The sequence below is a fragment of the Girardinichthys multiradiatus genome, chromosome 18 (genome assembly GCF_021462225.1).
Source record: "Girardinichthys multiradiatus isolate DD_20200921_A chromosome 18, DD_fGirMul_XY1, whole genome shotgun sequence".
NCBI classification, from domain to species: Eukaryota; Metazoa; Chordata; class Actinopteri; order Cyprinodontiformes; family Goodeidae; genus Girardinichthys; species Girardinichthys multiradiatus.
In genome coordinates, this window is record NC_061810.1 from 29,685,479 (window position 1) to 29,697,872 (window position 12,394).

General features: G+C 37.3%; 1 protein-coding gene across 1 annotated transcript in view; it reads right to left on the reverse strand.

Moving 5' to 3' along the window:
- tenm4 (teneurin transmembrane protein 4) overlaps window positions 1-12,394 on the reverse strand; it is a 288,429-nt gene that overhangs the window by 67,765 nt on the left and 208,270 nt on the right. Inside the window, exons 23-24 of the mRNA XM_047391839.1 lie at window positions 11,391-11,640; window positions 10,961-10,981 (exon numbers count right to left, since the gene is read on the reverse strand). Coding sequence (XP_047247795.1) covers window positions 10,961-10,981; window positions 11,391-11,640 — 271 coding nt within the window. The remainder of the gene's footprint in view (window positions 1-10,960; window positions 10,982-11,390; window positions 11,641-12,394) is intronic.

The window sequence follows — 12,394 nt, forward strand, 5'->3', positions numbered from 1 at the left end:
AACTGTAATACATTTTAAATATTTTTTTGTCATCACTTTTGAGTTATAAATACCACAAAATATCACGATAAAACAATAAGCCCATATCTCACGCTGTTGCTTGTGCACCTTTTTCAACCACAGTTTTCCTTCCGCATACCTTTTAATATGCTTGGATAGAGTACTCTGTGAAGGACCAGCTTCTTTAGCAATGGCTTTTCTAGTTTAACCCTTTATAAAAGGTGTCAATGACCTTCGACAGTCCTTGCCATGATTATGTGGCCAACTTTTAAGTGATATTCCACTTTTTGGAGATGTATTCTCATAATATTCTGGGTCAGTAGAAAATCTTGATAAGTGGTTTCTGATTTGTGGTCTACCTTCCATATGCAATTAGCTAATACCTTATCAGCTCCTAGTCGCATATAGAATAGTGTTGGTCCCACCATGTGTTTAAAAGTACAAAGCATTATTGCTCAATCTTGAGCTGTGGCCATATATGCCATCTATATTCACTGACAGCATCCAGTTTGTAGAAGATAATTGGATTTTGCTGCATGCTGTCATGGAATTGGTCAGAGAGGATGGGGACATTTTTAGCAGGGGGTCAATCAACATTGCAGCTAGATCACCCATCTCCTACTCCTATCACCAGCTAACACATGAACAGGAGGCAGTCACCCATTTTACACTGACACTTACGGTGCCTTTCCTGGATAAATCTCCTTTTAATATCCAAATGCAGAGAACAGAGTTTAAAGGGACAATGTTTTGATGCCTCTTTGTGGTGCTCTTGCAAGCAGAGCTCAGGTATGTTGTCTAAGTTAATGTGTAAAAGGAAAACATTTCCCCCATGTAAAAAAAGAACTTGAAAAATAGAATAACAGAAAGTAGAGCGGTCATACAATGTTTACTTAATGTGGTCATTCTTTGAAACAGGAGCAAGTGACCATCATCGCATAACTTTTTATCCTCACTTCGACTACATTTCAGAGCTTAAGTCAAGGCCCCTTGGACAGAAAATCAATCAATAGCCCTTCACCTGAGACACAGCATCTGAAGAGGGCACACTGAGATTTCCCTTGTTGTCCCCTGCCAGAGAAAATGAGGACTCTGTATCTGAAGCTGCTGATAAAATCTTTACCTATAATCATTTTACTGGACTCATCTGCAGATACAGAAAAATTAAAGAAAGGCCTGTTTTAATTCTGGGATTTTATGCCTTAGGACATAAAATACAAAAAAAAAACACTACAGATTCCACACTGGCATTTTTGAATAAAGAAAGACAAAATTGTTTTTTCTTTGTTACTTCTTTAATCTCTTACTTGGTTGTGGAGGAATTTTACCCCAATCATTTTACAAAACTTCTTTAATGTTTGCATGACCCAAATGTGGATGATCTTCAGCTGATGGACAGATGGCCTCACATTTGACTCTACAATATGTTGGTTGCAGAGGAGTTGAAGATTGGCTGTAAACTACACATGTCCCGTGGCTGCAAAGCAAGCCACTATCATCACACCACCACCACCACGCTCAGCAACTGGTAAGACATGTTTTGATGATATATTGTGCCTGGGTTTCAACAAAAAAGGGCAAATATCTGTACTTTGGTCTAATTTATCCAAAGGACATTGTTCCAAAACATTTCTGGGAGTTTTTCAATCTGTCTTGTATGTTCTCAAATTGAGAAATATCTTTCACAATAAAGACTTCAGATTATTTCAAAAAGTTGTATATCCATTCTCTGATTGATGGGCAGCAAACATTGCTTCACTAAGTTTCTGGCTAAGACAAAACCTCTAAAGAGGACACAGAGATTTTGTGCTAGGGAAAACGAGTTATCTATTTCTTAACCTACTGATAAAATCTATATTGGTGGTTGTTTCATTAGACTTGTCTACAGACATAGAAAATAAAGTTCTGGGTACTGCAAGGTATTCAGAGATTCAGTTTTGGTGTGATTGTAGAAGTAATTTGCTGGGAAGCCCATTCATAGCAAAATGTTTACCTGCCCTCAAAAACACTGACTTGGAGCAATGGTATTTATAACCCTTTCCAGATTAATAATAGTTTCCGAAGATATAAACGTAATTCACTAATTGAACCACTAAACGGCTCATACAATAAAATGTACAATCCTAATCACCGTCATTTTTTTAAGCCCAGGTCTTGTGGCAGCAAAACAAGCTCTAATCATCACACCTCCACCACTGTGCCTCACAGTTGGTAGGAGTTGTTTGTGTTGATTTTGTAATGGAAAATTCTTTTAAAGTGCTCTGATATTCCCTTCACCTCTCACATTTGTTTCTGTGTTGTATCACTCACAGGTGACCTTCCATCTACCTCTCACCTCTGACCTCTGTGTTTGATGAGTGTTCTGTTTTATTTAGCAGATGGACTCTAAATTCACATGCTGGAGAGTTTTATGGTTAACACTTCCTGAAGTGTATATTTCAAGGGAAGGTAGATGGGTGGCCTCATAAATAACTTTGTTAACTCTGACCCGGGGAGGGTCTAGGGGCCATATTTCTAAAACTCCTTGAAGTTGAGATAACACCCTCATTTCTGGTATAAATACTGTGTGTAAATGTTGATCGGGGCTCTGTTTCACTGACTAACCTCAGTGTCAGGGTCTTCAAACGCTGAATGCCTTTGAATAAAACTTATAAAGACAAAGTCCGGATTTTCTCTTGTTATGAGTCAACTTCTACCCACTTTGATAAGAAAATTCCACAACAATTTTGGCGTCACGAACAGGATCTAACGTGCCAGAGGAGACCGCAGGATGGGACACGGACGCCTGGCCAGCCTGAGAGTTGTTCTCAGTCCACCTCCATATTACGGTAGTGGAGTCCTCATGCCCGCCTGCGGCGTCTGGCTGATTAGATCCGAACAATTTGTCTTCAAATATATCTGGGTGAGAAGTTGCTCTGAATGATATAATGTATATTATTATTTTTATTACACATTAACCATCATCTCCTAACTAATTAATTAGGTTCCAGAGTTGCGAGAGGGAGGACATCAGCTGAGGGCCCGGTTACCCTGCAAAAGGAATTGCAGGGAGGTTCTTATTGGTAACAATAAGATAAAGCAAAACACAGGGTTTTGCGGGTGGTTTTTAGCAATTTTCTACACCTCATAAAGGAGAAAAGCCAGTCGGCAGACGTGCCGCTGAACAGGTAAAAAAAAATGGTTCCGGAACCTTGAGGCATCAGGGGTGTCTCCTTCTTCAGACTCTGATTTATAAAATAATGAAAGGAAAAAGTGGGGATGATTGTGTTAAATGTGCTTTAATTTGGAAGATAAGTTTGGTTTTTCACAGCGTGGAAGTTTGAGTGTAAATAAGTTAAATAGTTTAAAAAGTTTCAAGTAAAACAGTTGATGGAAAAATAAAAAAAAAAAAAAAACAAGAAAAGATTAAAAAGCACAGAGTGCATCAATTAAGGGGTTAAAGAGTTAAAACTTTCCTGAAGGAAGTTTCGTTTGTCTTAAATATTGCGATCAGTCGGTAAAGAAGGTAAAATTGAAAAAGGACATTAGAGATGCGAAAATAAAGTTGTTTTAGAAAGGAGTATAGTTCATGTTGTGGAAGGAAGTGACAGGCAGGGGGACAACTGACTGACTGACTGATAATATTTCTTTGTACAAAATCTGAACCAATACTAAACTTTTCTTCTGTCTCTCTCACACACAAATACACACATATATGGGATTTAAGTTCAACATCTGCGTTTTTGAGTCTGGATTTTAGAAACCTGCCCTTCTCCAAGGCTACTCCACCAGAGACGCTTCTCCAGCACGGCCTGAAAGAGAGAGATCTGCCTTCCTGCATGTTGAAAATCGCAGTGTGACTTTCTACAAGAACAAAAAAACGAAACTCAGAAGAAAATCCGGATTCTCTGAGATGGACAAAGATCCATGCTGTTTGCAAGAGACAGAAGAGCGAATACACTGGATTTATATTGAAAGCACATCTTATGTGGGCAGAAGAGAAACCGGAGCAAAGTTTCTTCTTTCTCCCTCCTGGAGAAGTTAAAGTGGACAAAGAATGATTGAATGTCTCACCAACAGACCTGGGAAGGGCCTGGTTGTTTTTTGGACTGATAGAGGACTGTGTGCCATGACAGTCTGACTCTGGAGCGATTTAGAAACTGATGGGGGTAACGTACAAACACACACATTTGCATAAATCTTTTCCTATTTTCTGCAATGAAGAATGCTTATTAACCGCTTCTCATGTGATGCTTACTTGACGTTGACAGATATAGCGGGTTAAAATATTATTTTAGGGTTAGAAAAGTATCTTTAAAAGGGTGATAACTTAACTCATTTGATACTTTCCAGTTAATTATTTTAGAGAAACAACTTCGCTTTCGTCGTGGAATATTCAGGGTCAATTATTCTAGTTATTAAAAGTTATTAAAAGCAGAGGAAGTTACAACATCTCCAAAACTCAGCAGTAACCAAGTGTTTCTATGTTATTCTCAGGACAGATCTCATGAAGGAGTATTTTTAAAACCCAGCGAATGCGTAAAACCTGATGGGTTTCTCCTTCAGATATTATTTTCTGTTGTCAGAGTTTGTATCCCATAAATCTAATGGGTAGAGACCTCATTAAAACAGGCTTAGTTCTACTGCAGATGGTCTTCATACAGTTTCTGACACAGTACTTACAGTTTGGTGCAGTTTTTGTCCGCAAGTGTTAACTGACGCTTATGGAAAGTACAAATTCATTGTTTTTCACAGCAGCTGCTGGGAAGAGGTTATATTAGGTTTTTCTTCCCTCTTCTGATTCATGCAGCGTGTTGATTTACACTGTACCTTATATCAGGTCCTGACAAAAAACTATGAAAGGTTTGGTTCTGCAGGTTCTTTTTTCTCCCTTTGGAGAAGGAAAGGACACCTGATCAGTTCTGTGTTGCACAGAAATATTAAAACACTTGTTGTTTTCTAAGATATCACCAGCTAAAAACTTTTAAAACTTTTGAGAGTAATTGGTTTTGTTAAACATATTTCCCTTGGTAAAACAAACCTTTAAAATGAGTATGAAAAAATTGGGTTATTTAGAAAGAATTTGATTGGACAGTGGTACCACACAAAAATTAAACTAATCTCATGTTTCCTAAAAGATTCTGCATGAAAAGGCCTTCAGAACCGTGGAGTTATTTTCCACCACAGTATCAAGTTTTTAAGCATGCTTTTTCTTTATTTTAAAACAGATCTGGTTTTTGTTTTGTTTTTGGCTTTTTAGCATAATGTTTGTCTGAAGCTTATTATGAACTGGGTTAGGAGCAAATATGATCTGAGGTAAATTAGGAGCTGTGAACTAATAATTTTAAATCTGATTATTGTCCAAGCAGAAATAATATATTTAGCCAATCCTTCAATCTCTGCAGAAAGTTAACACCATTGTTCAATGCAGTAGTACTCAACTTGTGGTTCCTGGACTCCTGAAGCCTGTAAGCCATAGATTTTGGGTCCATGAAATTATAAGACTTAATTAAAGGTAGGCTGATTACTTATTAAAATAGATCTAAGCCAATGATGAGTTCCAGTCATTTTGGTGACTTTGAAATGCAATAATACTCAAAATTTCTACTCTGGTGAACACAGATTGGGGTTGAAGAGTTTAGTTTTGGAACCAAGGTTAGGACTTGTATAACGGAATAAAGACAAGTAAAATCCTTTATTTTAGGAAAAGAAAAGAAATAAAGGCTCTCTTAACAGTAAGAGGATGGTCGGCTCAAACTCAAGTCTCCTTGTTTGATTTCTTAGGGTTTAAAGATTAAAGGAATACATAGGAGTACAAAGGTACACAAGGTGATTTCAGATTACTAAGAGATAAAATATTGGAACATTTATCACCATTGGATTATTAAAGAGGGGTTCTAGTGATAAGTTCTCCCCAACTCTCAAAATTTAAATAGCCAAATTAAAGAAAATGATGTTTGTTCTTTTTTGAAACATTATGTGGGAAAAAGTCCAGTTTGGAGACAAGCTTCTTATCTTAATTTATGATTAAGTCAAACACTGCAGTTTTGTTTAGTTTGGGTATAACATAAAAATGTCAATGCTGACTTTTCTAATTTCCCCTCGGGGATCAATAAAGTATCTTTGAATTTGAATTGAATTAAATTAAAAATACTTCTTTGCATTTAACTTGAAATTCTGCAATGCAGCTGCGATCAAATTGAGCAAAACAAAAAGAGAATTATAACAATAACTCTCAGGATTGTAGTTATTATTACAGAGTTACAGTACAAAGAATTAGCAAAAGGTTTCAGCATCAGTAAATTTGGATTCATATAAGAGAAAACTGTTGCTGTGCTTCTAAATACTTTGAGATCTCTTTGGACTATGTGCACTCATTTTTAAAAAAAACAATCCTGAAGATTGTCATAACAACATTGATCAATTATAGCATTAAAAGATATGGTTGAGAAAACATATTCTGAAAAGAGATTGTTAAAAATTTATTTGAATTCTTGAAGCTTCAAATTTGGCCATTTGTCTGTCTCTGATGTTTTGTCTTTGTTTTGTTGGTATGAATGTTTGATTATATGTTGCATGAAACAATAATCCATGTTTGGAATAATGTTTCTAAATCCCAGATTGATTAAAACTTTGAGTTTTCAGGAGAGTTAAGAAGCAGCTTGTTTCTGAGGTAGGTGCATGTTAATAGCTTTGCAGTTTAAGTTACACTAATGTGGGATGGGATGAAGAAACTGTGGTCCCGCCCATAGGCTGTCAATCAGAGGTTAGTTCTGCCTGACTCCGCCCACCTACTAGGTTGGTTCATGCCTTTGCTGTCATGGTAACGCTCAGCACCTCCCTTCCTGAGTTTTAACATTGTTTAAGAGACAATAGAGTCAAAATGCTTGTAGTGATTGTTGCCTTAAAAACATGTTTTTTTTGTATAATAATTAAGGATGTAGCATGACTTTTAGATTTATGTGTTTTATTATTAAAAGGTTAATGAAATAGTTTAAACTAGTTTGAAGAATTAGTTTTGCATGCAGAATCATTGGTGATTTATTAGATTGAAAGTGTCCCCTGGTGCCATTAAACTAGCTGACAGTTCAAGATATGCAAAAGTAAGGAATATATTTTTGATAAAGAATCAGAGTCATGCCTTTATACTTGGTGGGAATTATTTATTAGATTCAATTTGTAGGGTTTATTCATCCAAATTACATTGGATGTCCATTAATCTAATACTCATCTTTGTACAAAACAAATTAGGATGATATGTGACTAATTTCTAAGTGAAACATTGATGAACTAAATAATTACAGTTTGTGTTTAGTTGTTAATGGAACTGAATTGCAGTTAAAAACATCTGGATTTTCTTTATGTTGCTTTCGTTAAATTCATAGTGACACATAGTTATGTCAGAATTCATTTCTTTGGTTCTAGGTTATGTGATCTTGGTTACTAAAACGTTTTTGTACAAACTTTTTGCTGGATTGTCGCATGGGTTGGACCCTGCGCCAGAAGAGGGGAATGTCAGAATAAAGTAACATGGGGTTCCAAAAGTTTTAGCACTCATGGGAAAAAGGGTAGCTCAGACCTCCAGTGAGGACTTAGTGACAATGCGAGAGAGACGTTGTACTTTGTTTATATAAATGGTGCATAGCTCCCTAAGACCACATTATGAAAACCTCTCTGAAATTATGGTGTTGATTCTTTTGTGAAATTTTACATCTCCACAGATTAGACCATTTTTGAAATTATTTTTGGGTATTCTGAAACTATGAAATATTGACCATTAATCAGACCTTCCTCAAACATCATGTCACATTTTTGATATTCAGAATATTTAGCTGATGGTCATTGCTAGTATATCAGGTGAAGTCAGAAGATCAATTCTTTGGATTTTGTTGGATGTTTTGATGAAGTTCATGTAGTTAAGCACTTAGGTTTGAGAATGGGACTTTGAATTGAAAATTAGCCAAGTGTTGTGAAGGCTCTACCTATTGTTCTCACTTATATGAGATTGAGACAAAGGACACAGGCAAATCTCAGTCCTTTTGAAGTGCTGTGTGGCAGGTCTCCTAATTTGGACATGGGGATATTGCCAAGATAATTTTCTTCCACATCTTTGTGTGAAGATAGGATGTTGTTTTACTGTCAAAACCTGTCCACTGTGTTTTCTCAAGTTTCACAGACAGTGAAGGCTGCATTACCAGAAACAGCCACTTCCACCCTCCAGTCCTTTATTCCTGGCGACTGGATTCTGGTCAGAGAATTTAGGAGAAAACACAGGAAGTCCATGTGCTGGAATGGCCCATATCAGATCCTACTAGACAGCCAGAAAAGCTGCAGGAAAGCTGCAGGAAAGCTCCAGCTCCTCCAGTTTCATCTGGCTTCCAGGACGCAAGTCATCTTCCAACTGGATCATCCACGGCCTGAAAGGTGTGAGGACAGCGGACCACCACAAGATAAAGAACTGTAAGCTGATCACTGGCGAGTGATTGAAGAGGTGGTTGAAGAACACTGTTCTTACAAGGGCACAATAATCCCTTGGGCAGTGCCACGTTTTTCAGAATCTACTTAAGGCCATCGCATTACCTGAAAGTTAGAAGTCATAAGGTCATTTGCCTCACTGCACACACACCACAGTGAGAGACACATAGGAAACATACAGGGAAGACTTCTACACATTGCACATAACCTTTCTCTGGATGATGAACTGGTGACGCCTGCAACAGAGAGACAGTCAAATATGCGCCACGATGCTTATTCTCCTTAATTTCTTAAGCAGGTTAGAGTTCCTGTTTCTAAACATATTTCTAGAGGAGCTTCCTACGACCGCCCACCTGTACCAGACTGGTAACAGGGCAGCTTGAAGCGCAGAAGCCACTCAGGAGAGGCAGCAGGATTTTTGTTTTTTTTAAAGTTGTTTATAATTTGTTTTCTTTGAGAAAAAACTGTTTGCTTTCAGTACCAGAAGAAAGGACATTCCACTTCAAGGTCACGATGCAGTTAAATGGAAGATGGTCTGTTCTGATGCTAATGATTGGTATTTCAAGTATTTTTATAACTCTTGTGTTCATTTGGGAAAAGGTGCAGCAAAGACAATGTAAGGCTAATTTGAGGAATTGTGTAAATAATAGTCATCAGCTGATTCGAAGAGAGATCCATCACTTTTCTGACTACTATGATCATACTGATAATGTCTGGTGGCAACTGATGCATCAAACCATGAGGAAGATAAGAAATGATAGTTGCTATGTTTGTTGTTTGATTCCACATGCTATTAATGATCAACCATTTTTGGTACCAGTTCCTATTGATGCTACTTATGCTCTAGGTACTTTCTTTCCAGATAACCGGTTGGTGGAGGTCATTTTTCCTTGGGTGATGGTTTTGTAGAATTTTCTTTTAGTTTTGTGATTATCTTGTAATCAGAAGAAAGGAGTGTAATGGAAAATTCTTTTAAAGTGCTCTGATATTCCCTTCACCTCTCACATTTGTTTCTGTGTTGTATCACTCACAGGTGACCTTCCATCTACCTCTCACCTCTGACCTCTGTGTTTGATGAGTGTTCTGTTTTATTTAGCAGATGGACTCTAAATTCACATGCTGGAGAGTTTTATGGTTAACACTTCCTGAAGTGTATATTTCAAGGGAAGGTAGATGGGTGGCCTCATAAATAACTTTGTTAACTCTGACCCGGGGAGGGTCTAGGGGCCATATTTCTAAAACTCCTTGAAGTTGAGATAACACCCTCATTTCTGGTATAAATACTGTGTGTAAATGTTGATCGGGGCTCTGTTTCACTGACTAACCTCAGTGTCAGGGTCTTCAAACGCTGAATGCCTTTGAATAAAACTTATAAAGACAAAGTCCGGATTTTCTCTTGTTATGAGTCAACTTCTACCCACTTTGATAAGAAAATTCCACAACAATTTGCTGAGTTTGGTTCTCACCAACTGAACACCTCTGTTTGGTCTTATCTGTGAAAAAGCCATTGTTCCAGAAGGCTAGTGATTCATTCAGATTTTCTGTAGCGAAAAGAGTTTTTCTATCGGCAATCCTTTCAAACAAAGCCTATTTGTAAATACTTTTTTAAATTGTACTCTCCTCAGTTTTGACATTTGCCATTGCAACCAAGCCTTACATGGTCAGACCTCTGGTAAATTCACTTTAGTTCACTTTAGGAAGACTCACAACTGTCTTAAATGTCTTTCACTTGTGAATAATCTTTATTATAGATAGATGGACATTAAATTATTTGTAATGGCTTCAATGTTGGCACTGTGGACCGAAAACTAAAAATTCCTGCTTTTATAAAAGTGGAACACTTGTTCGTTTATTGCTAAAGTGCTTTTGAGTGCATCTGGCTGCAACTTTCCCTCCTGAATCCTATCAAAGCAACGAGGGTGTACTTAGTCTTCACAGACATCTTTTCTACTTTAGCATCAGCTTTGTTTTAAAAAATCAGAAATAATGACACGGTGGAATATTTAGTACACTTATATTTAAATAACCGTAGTACATGGTAAAGGCCTGATCGTTTTCATCATGTCTGAAAATGTAAAACCAAAGTATTCAAAAAGGGTGCACTTTCTTTTTCCCATCGCTGTATAAAATCCTGCGAGACTTGAAATTCTCAGTTTAATTCCACCACTTAATTGAGATTGTATTCATATAATGAGAGGATATATGCATAACATGAATAATAGAAACAGATTTTGCTTTTATATGTGATTTAATTCTGAATTTCAAATGCCTACATTATTACACCAGCAGGTCTGTTAAAAAAGACAAAGTATGAAAGTAGAAAGTGAAGCTTTTCATAAAACTTTGCTTTCCTGTGGCTATGTTCAACTGTATCCAGATTTTCCTAATAAACTGGTTCAGCCTTAAATGTTAATGGTCTTTCATAAATAGTGATTCCAACAACAAAAAAAACAAATGAAATAAAAACAATAAACAGAGTAATGGTACATTTTTATGTAAGGCTTACCTGTGACGGAAGTCTTTATTTCTTTTAAAGTTAACGAAAAGCGGGAAAAAGTGAGAGAGGAACAGAAAGGAGAAGAAAAGGTTAGTTAGAAGAATTTAAAAAGAAGTGGATGGAAATACGCAAAAGAAAGCAAAGATTGAAAACATTTTTTATCGACATAAACCTCTCTGTGAGCATATTAGAAAGAAGAAAAAAATGCTGTAATGTTTCTAGGACACCTTCTGTTAAAGTCCCATTACATCATTTTAAGGTTCTAAGAAGGCCCAAACTCCAGCTGATGCAGGTGAATAAAAGAGGCAGACCATCAATCCTCTGCCTTTAGGGCATATCTGTCTATTCCAATTGCACTCGGTAGTTTATAGCCTGTTTATAAGCCCATTTGAGCTGCTCATAGTCTTGAACGGATGTTAGTAGGCTGCTCCTCAGTTACCTGAGCTCCAGGACGCTGGTGACGTTCCCTGTGATGAAAATCCTTCTCACATAGTTGAAGTCGCCCACGTACAGACTTCCATCTGAGCCACAAGCCAGAGCCACGGGGGCGAGTAGTTTGTTTCCGTCGGCGAGGCCATTACAGCTGGGGCAAGAGATGCTGCGCCTGCGCCCATTGCCTATCACACTGCCGATTATGGGTGGCTGCTGGGAGATGAAGACATTCTCTCCGTTGCCCATGTGAAGAATACCTGAAAAGACAGAGGTGACATCTGCAAACCACTTTCAGTTTCAGCTTAAAGATATGTAAATATATGTTTTGCACAAAAGAGCAACAAATATAAAGCTCTATGGTCAATGGATACATTTGGATTTTGAATGATACCTACAGTGCTTTGCATAATTGTCCACACTTTACTGCCACTAACTTGTATTTGTATTTTACTGGGATTTATTTAATAGACCAACACAAGGCAGTGCTGGATTATAAAATGATAAAATGTTGTTTTTTTTACCATTGTCTTAAAAGTTTGACATACTTTTGTATATAGCCTTCCTGAGTCAATACATTCACCACAGGTACAGCTGTAAGTCGTTTAGGCTTATGTCTAACAGATTTACATATCTGTTGCTATGAAATATCTCAAGCTCAGTCAGGTGTGATCGGCAAGCATCATATTCCTTAATGAATTTAGGTCTGGACTTTGAGTGGACGATTTAATACATGTTTTTATGTAAAGTATTCAATTTTAGCTCCGGCTTTCTGTTCATGGTCATTGACCTACTGGAAGGTCAATGACCATAAACCATAAAGGAATGAGGATGGTGTGTTCAGGGTGATGTGCAGTGTTATTTTACAGCCACAGATAGCTTCAGCATGTGGTTGACTTCAACAGGTTTTCTGTGTTCCCTGTACTGTTTTCTTTCAACAGTGACTTTTTTTCTGCCACTCCTCCACAAAGGCCAGATCTGTGGAATACACGACCAGTAGTTCTCCTGTCAACA